Source organism: Tetranychus urticae, chromosome 3 (assembly GCF_039701765.1).
Source record: "Tetranychus urticae isolate SD_2017Ah chromosome 3, NJAU_TeUrti_SD_1.0, whole genome shotgun sequence".
Classification (NCBI taxonomy): Eukaryota; Metazoa; Arthropoda; class Arachnida; order Trombidiformes; family Tetranychidae; genus Tetranychus; species Tetranychus urticae.
In genome coordinates, this window is record NC_142960.1 from 22,988,586 (window position 1) to 23,010,222 (window position 21,637).

At 31.0% G+C, this 21,637-nt stretch overlaps 3 protein-coding genes across 3 annotated transcripts in view; all 3 read left to right on the forward strand.

Annotated features, from left to right (window-relative positions):
* The first annotated feature begins 1,317 nt into the window (after nucleotides 1–1,317).
* LOC107365088 (mite group 2 allergen-like Ixo r 2) lies at nucleotides 1,318–2,144 on the forward strand. Its single transcript, XM_015932550.2, has 4 exons — nucleotides 1,318–1,454; nucleotides 1,535–1,639; nucleotides 1,724–1,893; nucleotides 1,980–2,144. Exons 1-4 carry the CDS (start codon nucleotides 1,379–1,381, stop codon nucleotides 2,070–2,072), a joined length of 444 nt encoding a protein of 147 aa, XP_015788036.1. The 5' UTR covers nucleotides 1,318–1,378; the 3' UTR covers nucleotides 2,073–2,144.
* A 3,687-nt stretch (nucleotides 2,145–5,831) lies between these two features.
* On the forward strand, nucleotides 5,832–6,627 carry LOC107365091 (NPC intracellular cholesterol transporter 2). Its single transcript, XM_015932553.2, has 4 exons — nucleotides 5,832–5,971; nucleotides 6,053–6,157; nucleotides 6,232–6,401; nucleotides 6,469–6,627. The coding sequence occupies exons 1-4, from the start codon at nucleotides 5,896–5,898 to the stop codon at nucleotides 6,559–6,561; spliced, it is 444 nt and encodes a 147-aa protein (XP_015788039.1). The 5' UTR covers nucleotides 5,832–5,895; the 3' UTR covers nucleotides 6,562–6,627.
* Nucleotides 6,628–7,722: 1,095 nt separating this feature from the next.
* LOC107365223 (band 7 protein AGAP004871) overlaps nucleotides 7,723–21,637 on the forward strand; it is a 34,333-nt gene continuing 20,418 nt past the window's right edge. Inside the window, exon 1 of the mRNA XM_015932699.3 lies at nucleotides 7,723–8,341. Coding sequence (XP_015788185.1) covers nucleotides 8,128–8,341 — 214 coding nt within the window. The 5' untranslated portion in view covers nucleotides 7,723–8,127. The remainder of the gene's footprint in view (nucleotides 8,342–21,637) is intronic.

Genomic DNA, 21,637 nt, shown 5'->3' on the forward strand with positions numbered 1-21,637 from the left:
GTATTCAGTGATGGGCCATAGAGATAGCAGAATATCAAAAGATTGATCTTTGAGAGCTTCAGCTCGAGCTGAAAACGACCGTTTACAGACTCTCGATTTAAAGGCACTCGTGAAGATTGATTGGCGTAAAATATGCAAGAAGATTCTCATAAATTGATAATGCGATGATTTGACCTTTGAATAAACATTTGAAAAGAAACAAAAGAATGCAAAGCTCGTTCCGAGATCCATATCAGTCTCAACGTTATAGTCGATCTTTTACTTGATATGAAGTTAATTAATTTAATTAAAACTAATTAGAAACTCTTTATCCTGACCTAACGAGACACAAGATTAAACAATACTTTGTCCGCATCAGATCAAGTTGGTCTATCCAAGGTTAATCGTGAATTCAAATTGATAATTCAGTATCATTTATATTGCTCAAGGATTCGCGAATCATGTTGCATAGAAGTAATAAAATCTTATGTTTATTGATTGTGCATCATTTCAATAGGAAAGCGACTAGATTCTGGTGAGCCTCGAATTGTTATGAAATTTTTCATTATAATGTAACTGTTTTTAATAATGTACTACCGTAACAAGTAACCAACAGATTCAGAAATCATCCAATCACAGATACTCGTTTTTACTCTCATGCAGCTCCAAAATATTAGCTCAGTCCATATTTTTCTTTCTCTGTCACAAATATTATAAAGATCAAAGTGATATCATTGGAATCTTGATATACTGACCTAGTAAACTCAATCTTGTTATTACATGAAAATATTGGTGAATTTTACATTGTTTCATTTTACTTGACGAAGGCTGTAAAAGTTAATAATGACAAACTTGACATTTTCCACGTCATGTTTATCTTTACTGGTTTTACCCAGAAATCAAGTAAATGGTGCAAATCTTGAATAGATTAATTGAAAGTAATGCCTTGAATCGACATCAAATAAAAACTAATGATTTTAGTCATTAATATCAATCAATAAATACTGAGCCAAAAGAATAATTTATTGCACCTGAGGCCCTGATCTTATGTGCAGTATCAAGGCCATTTGTGCAATCGTTTCTAGACAACGGTTGACAAATCTCATCTTTCTTATGTCATAATCATTTAGGTATTCTGATTATGCGAAATAGTAACATGCTGCAATTAATGTAAATCACTGCTTTGGTACTGATGTTACAATTACGAAAATAGCAAGCCATAAAAATTAATAATTAGTTTTATTAAGAAGTGAGTTGAACGTGGGGAATCCATGCAATTACACAATCAAAGTGCTTATAAAAGGGTTTTCATTCTCATCTTTTGAATCAGAAGTTGAATTTAGTTTAACATCGATCATCTTTACATTTTCGAGTCACAATCCAACATCAAACAGCAAAAATGATCCGAACCATCGCCATCTTCGCTTTATTCGTTGCCTGTGCTCAGGCTCGAAACATTTCCTTCACCAACTGTGGTAAGTTGATTTACTTTGCCCGGTTCAACAGAGAACTTTATTTAAATAATTGTTCGATTGTATTTCTTTCCTATCGACAGCATCAAACGGAAAGATCATCAATGTTAATGTCGTACCTTGTGACAGTGATCCATGCGACTTTGAACCAGGACAAGAAGTTAAATTAAACGGTTCATTCGTTAGTTGTAAGTAACGTTAAATTGATTACTAATTAGAGTATGTTTCTCATAAGCAATATCTAACTGATCAATGATTCCATTACTCATTAGACAAAAGTGAATCTAATCCGGTTCTAAAAACTGAGGTTAAAATGGGTAATTCTTGGGTTCAATATCCCGATGTTGATACTGATGCCTGTAAATACACAAGTTGTCCTGTTAAAGCTAATAACACTTATGCATACAACGTTACTCTGAAAGTTATCAATTGGCCTGTATCTGTAAGTAATCGTCTATTCATTGAACCAAATTTCAATTTTTGCCTTTAACCATGTTTTTAATTACCTTTTCTTGCTTCTCTGTTTAGTTTGAAACTGAAATGCGATTCCGTTTGCTCGACAGTGATGAAGACACTGAACTGGTTTGTGGAAATACAACAATTAAAGTATCTAATAATTAAATTGAGCATTTCATGAATCCCTTTTCCCAATATTTCCAAAATAAATTCAATAAACTTATTGACTGATTGCAATCATTGTTTCTCGATTTGATTTGAAACCATTGACTGAAAGAATACGATTTGTTACACAGAATAACAAAAATGAAGTTAACTAACAAAAACATCCAATTTGAGGACATGAAAGTAAAAGAGTGAGTGATATTTTTGGATAGATTTATCGTAAACTATTTAATGATACAATTTCGCACATTTAAATACGTTAAATAATTTAAATAAGAGGATTGTAAACACAGATACATTATTCGGGAACTTAAAGTGCAACAGATTTCAACAGAGTAAATTCACAGAGCGATTTGATAAAGATGAACAAGCTTTTGGTTAATATTGTCTAAAATTAATAACTTCAAATTCGTCTAAAGATTCCATCGAAAACTTGATGTAAGTCACTAGCTTATAATGACAAGAAATCAAAGCAGAACGAGATTTGGAGAAGTGAAATATCAATTTAACAACTCAATACAATGTAATTATTAAAAGTTTATTTCATCATTTATCGTTTATTTATGGCATCATAAATTGGTAAATGAAAGATTTAATTAGTCTGAATCTGAGTCAGTTGTCAGTAGATCATGTGAGTAATGTTTCCATTAAACACACTTTTACAATCGATTGACATTGAAAAGATCTATAGTTGGAATGAGCTGATCCAATGTCGATGTAGCCTTTCCTGGACTCTTGATGGGAATTGAAACTTTTAAGGTTCGATGTTTTTTAATTTTCAGCTCATTTCTCCCCTTTGCAACAATCTGAATCTCAGATCTAAACTGTCTATCACTTGATTGTTATAAAAATATTATCGAACAATAACATCAACAACAGCATTTAAGAATAAGATGAAACTTGAACATCGAAAGCTTAATTTGTTATGTTTATCAGAAAAAACATTAGATTGGTTAAAATAATAATTTATTTCATGGCCAATTTAAGGTCAAAATGCACAAATATATTTTTGTTTTAAATAAAACCATTTTCCTTTGATGTGTAAAATTTTTATGAAGTTTAGTTTATGATCCTTACAAGATTGGATGCTCAATGAGCATTGCTCATTGAATCTCCACAATTGGTATAATATTCGATAGATGTCATGACTGTCTGAGTTCTTCTGTTCGTAACGAAATTAATGCATTTTTTGTTCGAAAAGAGATGGCACTAATGTACTGGGAATGTATACAGCTTGGTAACTACGAATTCATCTGATTCAATGCTTGTGGAAAAAAGAGGAAAAAGTGAATCGTTTTTATGGTTCATCATGCTTTTTCCTGATTATATTTTAGTTCTCATTCACGAGTTCAAGTTAACTGTTCTCACATTCTGCTCTTTTCGCTTTTTCATTAGACATTCATCTTGATTAACTTTGTGTTAGTTGGTTAAAATTATTATTCTGTTATGACTGTTGTAAATCATTCTAACTTGGATTGATTATTGTAATTATTATTCTTCTTCTTTTCGTCAATTTCTTCTCAGCATTTGTTATTGTGTGTACGAAGTGGTTTAAATGTGCAATTGTTGGATGAGAAACAATTCCGTTTCCGAGGAATGAGATCAGTCTTGGTAATAGCATCGAGCGTGACAGAGGAAGTGGATTAAAATAAATTGAAAGAAATAAAACATAAAATAAAATAATGAGTATCGCGGCGTTACATATTTTGTAAAAGATCAATCTATGAAATATACAAAGTCAAAACATCAAATTTTATGTAAAGATTGTTGCTAAATTGCAATTCAAAAGTTTCGGAGAAATCGATGCAGAATCAGTATTTTTAGCATGTTTGGGCAGCAGCTTTTTGGTTATTCAGGTTGTTGGTTTATTGTTAGGTTAGCTCAGGTTTCTGCACCAATAAATGTGTAAAAAACACTGTATAATATGTAAAACTGGTTCAAATAGATTAGAGTTTGGTATAAATCTGGTGCTTCAGCTGTACAAAAAGAGAGCAAAGTTTTTAGCTACGCTTGAAGAAAGGCTTTTTCCTTCCGCAATGCTTACATGTATTGATGCATATTGTGAAAAGCTAAAGTTTTATCTTTTGAATTCTTATTCTGAAGAATTCTGATCTTTAAGATGTTGTGTGATTGTTTATACACAGCGTTAAAAAGTTTATGTTCAGCCATTTTTGCTTCAAAATGGTGGCTAAACAGAAAGGGTTCTAACAAGAGGGCATGATTAATATCAGGAGCTTGAGCTAGCTTTCTAGGAACTCAAATGCATGATCATGTTCTGACAGTTTGGTTGGAAAAAACTCGTATTCTAAAGCATTGTGAAGAAAAGCTAATTATTTCGTTTAGTTTGATGGCGTTGTGGCTTTTGTTGGATGATCCATATGTGATTAATCAGTTGTAAAACAAGATTTTATTGAACATTATTCCATTATGAATTTTGAATTAAGAAATATCAGAACGAAATAAACTATTATGTTGTAATGAAATGACAGCTAAATGGACTTTAGACGTTTGTGAGCTTGTAAAAAATTACATCACTTTATTGGTCTGAGGAAAGTGTTACAAAAACCTTATACAGTCAATGAGTTTAAACCAAACAAAAAATATCTTTGAGCATCTGGACAAGGTAATAATCTTAGGATAAATCACTGACCGCGTTAATTTTTCTTATTTTTCAAATGCATTTTGTGCTCAGTTTTGCATCAGTTATGACTCAAATCATGCATAGGGCTTTGGACAATCAATAAGAATGAATCAATTCATTTAAACAACAGCCAACATAGTAACAGTGTTTCACTTCAACTTAATATTGCAATGAACAATAGTTAGGTAAAGATATCTGGACAATCTTGATAATAATTATTTCTGTAGATCAAGATATTTTATTATTCCTTTCATGCAATCGACTGATATAAATAAACAATCTGATAGCAATTGAACTGTAAAAGAATAATAATTTCTTATGACTAAAGACATAATTTAAAGTTATAGAAGTTGAAAACTTATAACGCTGCTACTAATTATTAATGAAATTGAAAACTAAACCTAAATACCATTGTTGAATGTAAACTAACAATTGTAAGCTAATTAAATTCATCAAATTAATAATAACAAGACATTAATATTAGGAATTTGAAGGCAAGAAAGAGTCAATATTGAACCCTGAATGGGAACAGCAAAACCGGAAAGAAAAAAGGGTGAAAAATATAACATTGAATACTTTGAAAATAACCCATAACAACTGAAAAAATCAAGGCATTAATGTAAAACATTCCCAGTCAACACAAACGCTACAAGCAGTGGCTAGAAACTTGTGAGTGAGGTCTTGAGAGCAAAAATTGGAAACTTCAGGTTTTTGGACCCTTTTCCTCATAATATCGTTGCAATATAACTAATAAAATCATTAGTTGATTTTTTTATAAACTGAGAAACGTCCAAAGTTCATTTGCTGCCAAACTGTATTATTCAATCTGGAATACCTCATGTTATAATCATTCAGATATTCTGATTGTACGAAATTGCAACATGTTTCAATAAATTTTAGTCATCTACTTGGCGATGATGTTACAGTTAAGGAAATAGCAAGCAATAAAAACTGTATCAGATTGCAACGTAATGTTTATGGATCATATTTAAAAGTTTTGTGAGATTTGAGTTGAACATGGGGAATTCACGCGATCACACAATCAAGATCATAATGTTACTGTTAGGCACAGTTTGCTTATAAAGGGAGAATCATTTCTTCGATTGACATAGACATCGAGTCATTGCAACATTGACCATCTTTGAATTTTTCAAGTCACAACTCTAACATCAAACAGCTAAAATGATCCGAACCATCGCCATCTTTGCTTTGTGTATTGCTTATGTTCAAGCAAGAAATACTTCCTTCACCAATTGCTGTAAGTTGATTAACTTTCGAAGTGTAAACCAAACAATTTTATTTTTGCCATAAAAATTGGTTTTTGTATTGCTTTTAACAGCACCAAACGGAAAGATCTACAATGTTAATGTCGTGCCTTGTGATACTGATCCATGCAAAATTCAATCAGGAGAAGTAGTCAGCATAACTGGTTCATTCGTTAGCAGTAAGTGACATTAAATCTGTTGATAATTAGAAAAACATTTAATCGATCAATGATTTCATGTTATTTATCATTAGGCATTGCTGCTTCCAGTCCACTTTTAACTGCCGAAGCTAGAATTGGTAATACTTGGATTCAATATCCTGGTATTGATACTGATGGATGTAAATACTTCAACTGTCCTCTTGAAGTTGATGTGGTCTATCCTTACGGCATTAGTTTGGAGGTTATCGACTTTCCTCAATCGGTTAGTTAACCATCAATCAGATTCTCATTTGGTTTAAATTCTAATTGCCTTTTGCTCCTTTCTTTAGATTGATACTGTATTCCGATTCCGTTTGCTAAGCAATGATGGATCCACTTTACTTGTTTGTGGTGAAACTCCTATTACCGTTATTGCAGCATAAATTATGCATTTCATGAAACCGCGGTTCCAATGTCTTCCTAATAAACTAATTGATTATTGATTGCAATTTTGTTCCTTCAATTTTTCAGATTTTTTCGCATTCCAATTAATTAATGCATTTTCGACTTGAAGTTGGCAAGTGGGGCAAGGAGCTCATTCAAAGTTTTTGCAATTTGTTATTTTCATAAGATCAGGTTGCTAGCTTTGAATTTCAGTCGAAATGCATATTCAATTGTTTTAAAAATCGCCAGGAAGAATGAATAGTTTCAACAGTTTTTGCTCTTGATTTGCAGTCAATTTGATTTACCAAGAAGATGAATAACGAGTAAAACGATGCTTGCTCTTTGAATTACTGGGTAGGTAAAGATGATCTGTAAAAAAAGTAAATATTAGACACGAGTCTTTTTCCTTGATACTAATATTTGATAATTAAACTCACAGATTTTAGGCTTTACCAGACTCAAAGAAGTTCAAGTTGAGATTTTTTAGCTGCAAGTTTGCAAATCATGAATGTTTCTTATGAGCTAAATGTTTAGAGATCTGGTTCTGGTTCGGTCAATTTAGTTTCACTCAACTTGAGTTTATTTTATTGATACTCTTAGACTTTCTCCTTCCTTCAAGACATTCAGGTCTCTTGTTTGTTATTGTTAGGAGTCCTCACTTGATTGCTGAGTCAATGTGATTCGTTAACTTTCCTGTGACACGAGCCAGAGGTTGAAAGACATTGGTGAGGTAGACACGCGAACGCGTGTCCTCTTTTCCTTCATGTTTCTTGACTGCACAGTGAGATGTAAATATAATAACTCTCATATGGTTGACAGGAGTCAATTTTCAATGAACTCGTAAACAAACAGGACCATTAATTTGGTTTGCTTCTCTTTCTTCATTGTCTTACTTCATGTCTTAAGATACTCTATCCACAAGACTCATCTTAGAGGGAAAAAATCATCGTCTTCATCTCCTCATCATCAACCTTGGTCCTTTTAGAACCCTTGGAATATCAATCGATAGGTGGCGTGACTGACTGGGTTCTATCGTTTGGAACGAAATTAATGTCTTTTTTTGATCAACAAGAGATGGAGCAAATGTACAGGGAATGTGTACAGTTTTGTAACTACGGATTCATCTGATTCAATGCTTGTGGAAAAAGAGGAAAAAGTGAATCGTTTGTATCGTTCATCATGCTTTTCCAGATTATATTTTTAGTTCTTACTCACGAGTTCAAGTTGTTAACTGTTTTCACATTCACTTCAACTTAGTTTATACTCTTTCCTTTTCTCCTCTTTTCTCTCTTTGTCTCTTTGTCTCCCTTTCATTAGACATTCACCTTGATCAACTTTGTGTCAATTGGTTAAAATTATCATTCTGTTGTTACTCTTGTAAATCATTCTAATTAAGTGTTTGACTTTACCTGGATCGTTTGTTGTAACAGTTTATTGACAATCATTCTTCTTCTTTTTTTTCGTCGATTTCATCTCACCATTTGTTATTGTGTGTACGAAGTGGTTTAAATGTGCAATTGTTGGATGAGAAACAATTCCATTTGTATTTCAACCATTTCTGAGGAATGAGATCAAACAGTCTTGGTAATAGCATGGAAGGCGTTGGAGGAGGTGGATTACCTCCACCGCCACCCTCTCATATATCTGAAAGTATGGGTCAGACTTCGGCTCCTCTTCGTCACGGAATGGGACCTTTAAATGCACTAGGTGAATCACATTCCTACAACTATCAAGATAGAAACTTTATTCAAGGAAAACGTTTCATGGGATTCGATTCAAGTAAGAATTTCTCTTTTCCATTTCCAGACTAAATTAACAATATTGACATAAAAATTGTACACAAAATGAAACAATCTAATTCATTACCAACGAAAAAACAAAAGACAAAATTTTCTCCAGACATGCAAATAATTTACCGCTATGACAATGAATCTTTCAACCAATGCTTTAAAGTTATCCAAATTTGCTAGCAAATTATTTCCATGACACAAGTTAATTGCTTTGTTTTCAATTTAACAAACTGTCAATGATTTTGATGACTTGATGACAAGGAAAAGCTCTTGCAAGTTTTGAATGTTAACAACCTCAAGGTTTAATCAGAGTAAAAAGATGAAAAATATTGTTTGAAATGAAAAGCCTTTTCATTTTCAATTTTATTCCTCATTTTTGAATCAGTTTAGTTTCAATTGTTGCTATTCTCATTCTCAGGATGATGAAGGAATAAAAGTTGAGATGATAATTATGATGATAATGATGATAACAATACTGATGATGGTTTTGCATTCATGCGCAAAATGATAACTCGAAAGGGAATGAAAAGAGAGAGACAGAGAAGGAAAAAAGAGGAAAAAGAGAAAAAGGAATAAACGCAAGTCTACCTTTAAGTAAAATGGGAACAGGAGTGAAGAAGAAGAAGAAGAAGATAAAAAAGAAAGAGAAGATAAAAAGAGTTAAAGTTTAGAAAAAAAGCGTGAAAGAGAATCACATCATATAAAGGAATGGGAAAAGAAAGGGAAAAATAAGGATAACAGGGAATGTGAATTGGGAGTGAAAAGTATGAAGAGTAAAATAAAAGCAAAAGAGACGAAAGAAAAAATCGATAAAATTCATGCTGAGAAATTGGTTGAAACATTTGTTTTTTTTTGCATCTTTCTTTTTCTTACACTTTCATCTTTTTCGCTCTTCTTTCACAGAATTTCTTTCCCTGCAATTCTGCATTCTCAGTGTTTTTATTGTTTGGATTCTCCATTTTTCGACTCCAAGTAAAAGGATGAAGAAAAGGTGACACAAGAATAGAGTGATAATAATCATGTGCATATTACGAAGTTCACATTGATGAGGCAAGTTGTGAGTCACTTAAACAATAGATGATGATGATGATGGGAATGAAGAGTTGAAGATAAGTGACGAGGAGGGAATCAAAGGGTGAATTAAGGAATTGAAATGAAGGCAAATGCTCAAGAATTGTAAGGTCATTGTTCGTGTGTTAGGAACAAAAAAGTAATATTTCTTGTGTTTATTTTCAGTTGATGATAATGATTACTCCTTAATGCTCCATCAACATGAGTTGAACTATTTTTATAGCATCAATAATGTTCACTAGCAAAGTACTGACTTGAAGAATTTTTTTCTTCTTCTATTTTAAACTCAATTTTTATCGCTGATTGATAACATTCAAATAACAAGATTCACATCTGGATAACATCATGTCTTGATACTTATCAGGGAATGATTTTTTCTTCTTCGAAAGTCTTTTGCTTTTGTGAGAAAATGTTTTCACTGAAACAAAAGTAAATGCTCTTCTATGACATGATAACTTCATTTTTCACATTCAACTTGATTGGTTCAATTGAGTATTCAAATTTTCTTTTGCTTTTCCGTTGCGTTTTGTTTATTAAATTGTTTCAAATTCCTATTCATTTAATAATAAAATTGTCAAGTTTACATTTTATTTTGACAACCAAAAGAATATCAACTTTTTTTTCTTCGTTTTTCATTCTTACGCTCTTTGTCATTTCACAGCAAAAACAACAAGATAAGTCAAGTGAATAAAGGAATGAAAAACAAAGAATTGAAATAAAAAATTCTGAGACTGAATATGTTCGCCTTTTCAGGCAAGGGAGAGAGAGAAAAGAAATAGTACATGAAATAGAAAACTTGTATTCTGGTGATTCTGTGAACAAGAAAAAAAGTTGATATATAAATGTATGCAAGTAAAAATAGACAAGAAAAATGTTGCTCGGAGTGGATAAAATGATAACTCCCAAGCGCCCAGAATTAGTCTGCATATGTTATCATAGATATAAGAAGAGAAGCAAATAAATAGATATTTTTATGATTCTGATAGAATTAGCATCCAAGCATAACGAATGGTTGTCATTTTTATATGAATGGATATAAAGTTCTGGTATTGCTGATTCTTCTCATGATGAGGATGAAGAGAAAGAATGTAAAAGATGAAAAAATCTTTTCTCTCAATGTGTTTACTGAAAAGCATCTTTTAAAAGCAAAAGAGGAATCTTTTTATATCGATTTATTTTAGCAATTTTTGTTTCACTAAACTCTCTTGCCATTGTGAATAATCTTTCTTTCAATGAATGATAAAGATAGAATTGATGAAAATGAAATTCTCTTCCCTATTCATTTTTAGTTTCTGTGCTTTCGTTTCGATAGTCATGCTGCAATACCTTGATTCATGTAATAATTCGTAACATTTTCCAACTATTATTCTTGTACCAACTCCCAGTACTCAACCAATATCCAATAAGGTTTCTCCAAATTCACTCCCAGAAGAAACTTGTGCATTCACCTTTATTCTGTTTTTCAATCAGCTCATCGATGGATATATCGCTCGAAATCCATAGAGTATCAAGCATCTAATGAGCAAAATTAGAGCATGAATTTTCGTCTCCCAGTCTCTGGAGTAAAGATAATATTTCTCTAGATTCTCTAGATTCGTGTAATGATTTTAACAGATCCCTCGTTTGGTTAATATCAATTATCAAAAGACACAGTATCGGTACTTTAGGATCACTGAAAGGTTGAGCGAAATATTACATTCAATTCACTGAACTAGACTCACTCCAAGCCTTAACTCCCAGTCACAATTTCCTTAATCAACTCCAAGTTCCATTCCGAGTATTCATTCCCAGCACCAACTCCCAGCACTCATTCCCAGTGCTAGATCATATTACCCACTCATATCGCTCACTCCCAGTGTGCACTCCCAGGATTCTTTAATGATGTATATCAATGATGTCATGTTTATGAAAAGCAAGATTAACTCAGCGATTTTAGAATTTTTTCGTTCAATTTTACTTGCATGAAGTTTTGAGTTGAAACTGTTTGTTTTATCTATTTATGTGGTTTTTATCTTTTTCTCGTTTTCACCATCTTTCCATTTCAACTTTCATTCATCTTCATCTTTTCTTTTTTGGTTACATGGAAATTGTTACGCACGACAATTCCCTTGATGTTCCATCAGCAGCAAATGCAACTCTTTTTTTTCCTCATGATACTTTATTTATCTCTCTTTCCTTTTGCTGAATGTAATAGTTGTTTCTCTTTTCTCTCATTTTGCTCATTGCGTTCCAAGTAAAAAGGTTTACTGATTCACTGGGAATTGTCAAGGCAAAAAGCATAATGATGATGATGATGATGAAGAAGAAGATGAAGATGAAACAAAAGGAGAGAAAGAAACGTTAAAAGCAAACCAATGTCTCTCATTGCATTTCAAGTCACTTTAGATCAACATTTTCCCCTTTCCCCATCCAATGCAAATCTAATAACATTTTTATTCTTTGCGCCATTCTTAAAGTGATAAAATTTCATTTCTCTCACATCATTGAACAGATCAATTTTCTTCTCTATTTACATCACCATCATGAGCATCATTTTCATCACCACTTTCATCATGTTCATGCTTTCATATTCGTTATCATTGTCATTAATGTTTACATTTTCCTTGCTCTTTCCACTGTTCCTTCCCATAAGTCAAAAGTTTCAATATAAAAGCAATAAACGAACCATTAGATTTGCTGTAATTTTGTTACAATTTTCTTGTCCCACAATTATCTTTATTGAGTAACGTTTATTAACTCGAGCAAAATGTCCAAGAATTGAACGGAAAAGAATGAAAAAAAGATGAAAAAAATGTGGAAAAGTAAAAAAGCCCAAAAAGTGTAACAAGAAGCCTAATGTACTATTATTATTGATCAAACAACAAAAACTTATCCAACACAAAAAAAGCTAAAATGATAAAGAAAAAGAGAAAAAGAGAAAAAAAATGTCCAGAACTGAGAGCTAGATAATAACAACGTTGAGACAAGAGTAATAATGACGAAAAGAGAAGCGAGTTGAAACTGAATACAACAGGAAGTTAACATGATGTCATTTGAAAAGTAAGAATAAGTAAAAAGAGAGGACAAAAAGCGCATTAAACACACACATGGAGTTGCAATGAATTAGGTAAGAAATTCATTTGTCAAGAAGAAAAGTAAAATATCTTGAAGATGAGAAGAAAAGGTATTAATGGTAAAAGTTCATTGATTTCATGGTTTTCCTGAATGACCATTCCAATGGTATTTTTGCCTCTTTAAGTATGTCACACTGTAAACAATGATTAGACGTAATAACATGAAGAATAGAATGCTGAGATTTCAAGTCTTTCTCTGCCTTCAACGAAACAAATTTTTTCTTCTTTTCATCTTTTTTTCTTCTTCTTCTTCTTTTGCTATTTCTTTCTCTTCTCTTGATACAATTTTGATGTGCATTAAGGAGGCAAAAAGTTTTGATAAAAGGTTGACTGGGATTGGATAGAGTAGTAAAGAGTAAGCTAAGTTGTTCATTGTTGTTGGCTGAAGAAGGCGAAAGAAAATTTTGTAACAAGGAAAATGTTGAGCTTAACTTTGGAGAAAACTGAAGAAAGAAGAGAAGAAGAAAAAAGTGAAAAGAAAAATTGTTGAAAGAAATGATGATAATAGTAATGGTAATGATAACTATGGAAGAAGCAAAAGGAAGCTTCAAAAAATAATGGAAACACACAGAAAATGTGAGATTTATTGTTTACTTCCTTTTGGGTTAAAAGTTGATTTTCTTTTGAGGTAAATTTTCGCTCGATTCAAACATGATAATGAGCATGTTGATGTTGATGATGATGAAGATGGTTCTTAGATGAGGAAACTTTTGTTCTCAATTGAAAGAGATTCAAGAGAAAGAAACAAAAATGTCAATGAAAGTGAAACCTTTTCACTTGCAACATTAACATAAAATTTTCAAGTTTTGTCAATAACAACACTTTACTTGGATTGGCTTTCATTGTAATCCAAGATTGAAAGAGTAAAATTATTGAATCTGCTTTTGACAAGAACTTTTTTTCGATTCTTCAAAATTCCAATTTTCAACTCACTTTGGTTTCTCTTTTTTTAATCAAAAATGATGAGTTAACTTGCAAGGTAAACTTTCGATTTTTTTCTTCTTCTTCTTGTTTCCTTGATTCATTTCAACATTTTCATCAACCAGAAAACAATGAAACGAACCAATGAAATTTGGTTCTCGCCTGTTTTGGGAGAAACAAGAAAAAGAAGAAAATAAATATCACAAGATAATATTATTCTTGTCCATTCGTTAACTTTTTTTGCCTTCCCTGAGTTATTATTGTAATATCATGAAACCAATAAATATAAGTTTACACACTTTCTTGTATTTACTTTGAGCTCTTTTCAAACTGCTAAAGGCTCTTTTTGTTGGCGAACAGAAAAAAAAGCTTGGTTAGTGTTGAGATAATAAAACATGAAAGTTCAAGTTTACATGTTTACTTATTTGTATGGCATTTTCGTTAACAGAATTGATTGAAATGGCAAGAAAAATAGAATTGGAAAAATTGACGAAAAAAAATGTAACAGAAAATCGATAATTTCAACGTTCCAATCATTTTTCATAGTTCACATTCAATCATTGTTGCCACAAAAGCTGCTCAGTTGCATCTTTGTTATCGGTCAGAATTTGAATTTTATTGAAATTTCTTCAAATTCACTTGATAAAATTTTCTCTTGAATAAACACTCCAAGTTTATGGAAAATCGAAAGCTTCATTTTTTCAGACTGTTCCCTTATGAAATAGTCAAGATCAAGAAAGGTCAACAGTCGAAACACCGTTTTCTGATTTCGCTTTTTCTCTTTGAGAATCTCTTTTCAAACTTCGAAAAATGTTTTACTTTTGAAATGGAAAATTTACTTTTCGAATTTGATAGAATTTTAAATTTCGAAGTTCATTTCCAGAAGATAAGCGAAATTTTCATTCTTTCATTTCGATAAAAGAGTTTGATGTTTGGATAAGAAAAAGTATTCTTTTGGAGAGAAACAAAAGCGAATTGAAATTTTTATTCGAAATCGTTTATTCTGATTTCCATTTATAGCTGAACAGGTCAAGTTTAAACAATATAAATGTCGAAATGAAAAGGTGAATAAAGTTTTGATTTTCATTGTTTAAAGTAACATTATTTGATATCAAGAGTATTTCAATTAGAATAACTTTCATTTTCAAATCAATTCAGTCAGAATGAGTTGAATGGAAAGAAAAGGTTTTATCAAAAGTCGAAGGCAATTGACGAGTAAACATCTGGTGTTCAGGCAAACATGAATTTCTAATAAATAACATTAATCGGTATCAATGGAATCAAAACTTTACCATTTTCCACTTATTTTTACAAGTAAACATTTGAACACATTTTGATCCCATGATAATGATTGTAATAAAAGCTAAGAACAACATCTTAATATAAAGTCTTTATCTTAGAGCATTTTATTTGCTTCAAAGGGTTAACTTTTTAAAGTCAAACACACAGAAGAAGAAGGAATGAGATAAAAAGATGAATAAAGAGAAGAGAAAGGTTTCAAATTCATATTATTTCTGGAAGAAAAAAGCTCATGTTTTTGCTATTCATTTTCATTTCATTTTCCTTGGAGCAACAGAAAAAAACGAAGTTCAACTTTATTCGTTTTCATACATTTGCTAATATTTTGTTTTCCACTTGCTTTTTCATTCGATTCTCTATTGTTTCTCTTTTTTTTTCTCCTCTTTCAGAATAATTTATTATCCATCATGCAAGTCTCTTTTTTATATCTCCATCAAGAATCTTGTTCATGATTATTTCATTTTGAATGTTCTCAAAATTGTTACTTCATTCATCATAATTGCTAACCATTCCTGAGACTCATATTTATATGCTAATAATTGGAGCACAAATTGTTATAATAAAACTGACCCAATCCACTCCTAGTCATTGATTTTGAGTAACATCCATTTTTATCAAATGATGAACAAAGAAATGAATGAATTATGCTATCAATTATGGACATTATTTCTCTAAGGATAATAATGGTTTTGCTGGATGCTTTAATGAAGAGGTCAACAAGCTTGTTGAGTTAATAATAATTGATATAACAAGATTGAGGCACTTCATCGAATGGTGTAAAGTATTAGATATGATTTTTAATGCTTAATCGAAATAGAAACGAAAATTTAGCGATTTCGAATTATCGCAATTCGTCAAAGTGTTTGTTTCTGGTTACTTTCTTTCCACTTACTTCGTTAGAAACGAATGCATGCAACGAACGAATGGACTTTTTTCTCGAAAATGAATGAAAGAAGATTAACTCTTTCTTGATCTCTTTATTGCTTTGTGTAGAATAGTTCGTTATGAAATGGCCTTTATTTCCAGTGAAATTCTGTTATTATCTGTGTTTAGCAAAGCCAAGGAAGATTTTTATTCAGTTTGATAATACACTTTTTGATTTCTAGTAAACAAGTTTTCAAACGAATGACAGATTGAGTCCGATGAGTACGATCAGTCCATTGTGTCAGTAAAACTCCGATTATGGCGATTGATAGTTCGAATCAGCTTGAAAGTGATCAAACATTGTTGTTAAATTTCACGAATGACGGATTGTTGAGGCGAGTGTTCAAACAGAGAAAGTATATCGCACAAAATTTTTACTGAAAATGAACATTCAACAGTGAATATTAATTAATAATAGGAACAATTTTGAATAGTAAGAAGATGATTTAGAAGAGCTCATCTTTTAATCTGAATTTCTTTGTTTTAACAAATATTCATTTCTTCTTGGAAAGACTAGAATTTTCGGAAATGAAAATTCTGTTCGTTCTAATAAATGTTTGAAAGGGATTTAAGTGTATTTATTATGGAATAGGATAGACTTTGCTTGATTAGTTTTGATATGATATGGTTCAATATGTTTAACCAACAGTAAATCTTTCAAATACAATTAATATTACAATAGTGAATTATTTAGTTAAAATGTTATCCTTGGTTGTTGCCACCAATCAATGGTTTCATCTTTAACCCCTCATTTCAACTCAATTGATCCAATTCACTCGTCAGATTAACTGTTGAGTTTATTCTGCTTTCACTCCCAGCTAATTATGGCTTTTGTGGAGATGAATTTGCTGCATCAAACTAAGCATCCTGAAAAACTGCCAATAAAAGGAAAGCAATTAGAAAAATGTTTTCTTGATTCTGATAATTCTTTACTTGAAACTTGATTGTTTTGTTGATGGGTTAACATGAAAAATTGAGTCAAGGCAGTTGGACTGGGAAGTAATAGTAAGAAATAAGTAGAAACAGATGTGCAATGAAACAATATAGAGAAGAGGAAAAATCGATGCTAACTGCTAATTATTATTATTCTCATTGTTTCTTTTCATTATTGCTTCAATAATAAGCTAAGAAATTTTAATGGGATTGCAATGAGTTCAGTGCAGGGAAGGCAGAAGAAACTTTCCAAGACTGAGCTGCTCAATTAAAATGGAACAAGATAATAGTAATAAATGAATAAAAAAAGAGCAAGAGTATGAATTTTATACCATCAATGTCAATGTGACATGATAATGACAAGAGCAGAGAAGAAGTAAAAGGAAAAGATGGAAAAGAAAAATCTGGCAAAAATACAAAGACAATGAAGGAAGACGAAATTGTTGACCTTTTGTTATCTAATCTCAAAATAAGTGACAGGTTAACAGTTTTAAGACAGGTAGACATTATTATCATTCCCTGGAGACTTTATTAGCTATGGTTCATTAATAAGCTACAGAGTGCAATGAAGAGACGAAGTGCAGTGGAAAAGCAGGAAACAAGGGAATCACAAAAATGAACCCAAAACTGAATAATATTATGTTTAAAAGCGAGAATCCGAACTGGGAGTTCAGACTGGGAGTGAAAATATTCGACATTATTCTCGAATATTTTTCTTCGATTTTCATGTTTTCGATAAATAATAATTGCTTTCTATTTTTGTAACGAAACTTGCCAGCTAACGAAATTTGATCGTTCGTTGGAATGATTTTCTCGGAAATTTTTGCTCCATCTTTTGAACTGAGAATTTGATCTGGGAGCAGCAAGAAATATGATAATATTGTCGTCAATTTTTCTTCGATTTTTAAATTTTCGAAAATTATTTTTTCTATTTTCATGACGTTACTTAAATTACAGAAATCTTTATTTTTGGTGCGAAATTCTCATAGCTAATTAGAATATTTTTCAATGTTTTGTATCTCGAGCTTTTAATTTTTGACTTTTTTCGTTAAAATTTTTGTCTCATCTCTTTATGGACACTTGATGTTCTGTTCCTAACATTAGTATGTCATTTGTAATTTGACAAGCTGTCAGACTGATAACTGCAAGCTCAACTTTTTGAGTGACGAAAATTCACTTTCATCTTTTGCAGGATATTTTTGTACTCAGTGTTGATTACTTTCCATTAATCAGTCAGTTTTTGCTCATCCAATGTTTACTGAAATTTCACTTTAATCCTTTGATCTCTTTGATGAAGCATGAATTTTGTACCAATTTCCAAAAAATACCCAAATTTCAAGTTTCTTTGCATAGCCGAGAAAAGATTTTTCGAATTTCCAATTTGCAGAAAATTCAAGATAAAATACGAATTTCTTTGTTTATCTTATCGTTAAATGTTGACTTTAAAGGTTGGATTGATTAATTGGTTGGCTAATTAAGATTGATTGAATCCAATTTATCAGCTTCAAAAGAAAGACAATTAAAATCGAACTTAGATAACAGTTCTGAATAGATAATTGCTACGAATTGCTAATTCATTCCAACAGAACAAGATTCCATCTGGAGCATAATTTGTACAAAAACTAATCATTCCAAGTTGGTTTCAAGCTACAAAAGAAAAACGAAATTTTCTAACATGAACAGAATCAGCATTTAATCATGAAATTCACAAAAAAGAAGAAAGCAAAAGATGAAAAAATCAATCAAATTTCATTCCAAATCAAGTTTTATCATTTCTCATCATCTGGAGTATTATTAATATAAGTTTCAAGAGTAAAAGTAAAGTGAAAAAGGAATGAAAAACGAGAAAAGGAAAAGTATTTCGATATTGATTGGTTACAATCATGATGACCCTTTGGCTATGACCCGAGTCCAAGTTGAAGAATAATGAAGAGAAAAACGGAAAATGGAAAAAGCAAAATCAGTAAAAGAAGAAATGAAATTTTCTGTAAAAAAGTGCATCTCAGGAGCGAAATTGAATGATTGAATGATTATGATAATTGAGATGAAAATATTGATCATTATAAACTGACCACTTTTCGAGTAACCAAAAGCCTAGAGCTTCAACTGTCATCTTCATTCCACCAATCATGTTGACCAAATGTTCGTCACTCGGAATGATGCTTATTAAGCTATAAAACCATCATGAGCATCAGTCGAGTTTGAAATATAATGAGAAGAAGCATTTGGGAGAAGAAAAAGTAAAACATATTCTTAGTCTCATTGATCTCATTTAATCATTTTGCTGCCTTCAAAATCAGTTAACGATAATTTGTTAGCATTCATTTTACAGAATAAAACATTTTCCAAATTCTTGAGCAACTATTCAGTTCAATCAAACTTTCATGTTTTCCCTTTCCTTTCATGTCTCCTTCCGAATTCCAGACATGAGTGTAAAGACATTTTTCGTGCTTCCGAGGATTCAATTGAATGCCGACAAAACAAAAAATGTATGAATTTAGAATATCAAATGATATTGAAGAGACGAAACTTTTTTTTCCTCAAATCTTTCATTCTTTCTCTGCCACATTCTCATCATCAATCAGATAAATAATCTTAATTTATGTTTAGAGTCGACTTGATATTTGAAGAATTTTCTGAGAGAACATTTTCAATTCATTTGTTCATCAACTCAATCACCTTTTTCTCACCATGGAATGGAAAAGAATTTCAAAATTATCATTTTAATCAACAATTTTTTTCAATCTTAATCTTTAAAAGAATCGATAATGGAAATGGATTTTACCTTCAAAGTCGAAAATTCATTTTTTTCGAGTTTTAAATCAAATTCTGATAGACTCTTGAATAATCTCAATGGAAACGATTTTCATGTAAAATTTTTTTCTCTTCCATTTCTGTTCGAGTTCATTATTTTTCAACTTTTGGTAAATGTAATAATGTCTTGAACTGGGAGTGCTTCAGGCGAAACAAGGTAAAGTTTTTCTGGCCAATCGAATTACATTCTGGTTCTATTGATCAACAAACTTCAATTGATGTAATTTCACGTTTCAATGTGAAACATTCCAAGTGAAAAGAAAGAGAAATTAATTTGAAAAGATTTTCATCATTTTCTTTATTCAACTTTGTTTTCTTCATTTTTCCTTTTCGTTATCATTAGCATCGTTTTTGCTGTTTTTTTCAATTATTATTGTTATTTTCATGAACAGAATTTATTACAATCTTGAACATTCATTTTCTTTTTTCATGGAATGAGTAAAGAAAATTTCAATTTGTATATTTCATTGCAACTTGGAATGGAAAAAAGATTGATTCGAATCGTTGAAAGGAATCGTGTTTTCACTCATTAAGCTTGTGTTCAATTAATTGTTACACATTCAATCGTTGAATAACATTGTATTTAGCCTGAAGGGTTCACTCCAATTACTACTGGAAATGCTGTTGAATCATTCATTATGAGTAAATGTTCTTGTTTCTGTTTCACACATCATTTCAATAATTTTATTACATTTCAACTAAAGTGAAGAAGTAATTAGATAAAACGAAAAATTATCGAAACTCGAAAAGAAGCTCATTTATTCCAACAGAATCGTGAATAAAAAATTACTCCAATCAATCATTTCCAACCTTTCAACATTCATTTAATGAATTTTCATTCCATTTACTCGAATATCCAAAAAAATAAATATTTTCAAAAAGAAATTTAGAAATCAAAATTTTTCGAAAAAGGCAAAAATTTTATCGAAGAACGAAAACAAAAACTCCAGAATTCATTGAATTCTACAAGAAATTTCTTTAAATCTCTTTGAAGTATCATGAACTTGGAATGTTGTTTTTCATTTTTTCGTTTCTACAAAGCGTTCTTTTCTAATTATCATATTTCTGAATTTCTTGTTCGACTTCGTTACCTTGACGCAAGAAGGAAAAAGAATGATTTCGATGAAATGACGAAACTGAACTTATCTCATGTTTATCTGTTTATTTCAATATTTTTCATTCCCTTCAAAGGTATCCAATTTCACATCTGTATTTATGCACAGCTATTGTCATCTTGGGAAGGAAAAGCAGAAAAGAAGAGAAAAGTTGACAAAAATTCTGAGGCTGACAGAAATAATCTGATTCTCAAATATTTTGCATTTTATTTCTTTTCTGTTTACTGTAAACCAAAACTAAATTAAATACAAATATTTCTGTACTTTTCGTTCAACTGTTTTCCTCATTTCATTTTGAAGGAAAAGGCAAAAATTGAGTTTCAAGTGAAAAAACATTGTTAAGGCAAAAGAGGATTTTGCATTTTATTTAATTCAAGCTAAGAATACAAAAGTGAAACCTTTCTTTTCCCAGAGACTTAAATTGATTGACTTTTATTGTCATTGATAAAAGATGAGTTTATTCAACAATCAGAACTTTTTTTCTTTCTCCTTTGCTCAACGAATCTGTTTTAAATGCTAAACTTGAAGTAAAAATAGAAAGTCAACTTTTTGGACCAAAAAAACGATCCAATTTAAATAAACATTATTCGTATTGAAAGTTGAAAGTAAAATGAATCGATGAGAAGCGAAATGAAGGAAAACAAATTGTTTCAATTAATTGTTCATGAAAGTAGGAGAATGTTGAATATGAATAAATTATCATGTCAATAGAAGAGAAAGAAATCAATTTTTCTCATTCTTCATTCCAATATCAATATTCACATCTTATTTCTCAGTGAAACAATCTTGAAAAGAAAATGTTTTTTCCCTTTATTCCAATTCTTTGTTTTTTTCTCATCATTTCTTTCCTTGTTTATCATCATCACCATCATCATGAAATGGGTAGAAAAGAGGAAGAAGAGGAAGAGAAAAGAAATAATATGAATGGTGAAAACGAAAAGAGAAAAAAGGAATCCATGAGATTCATCAGAACTCTTTTTTTCCAGGTAAATCCCAAGCCATTTAACATGAACAATCTTCACTTTATTTTTGGGTTTCCTTTCATTTTCAGTGTGTGTGTGTGTTCCCTAATCATCAGCATCTTTTCATCTTCTT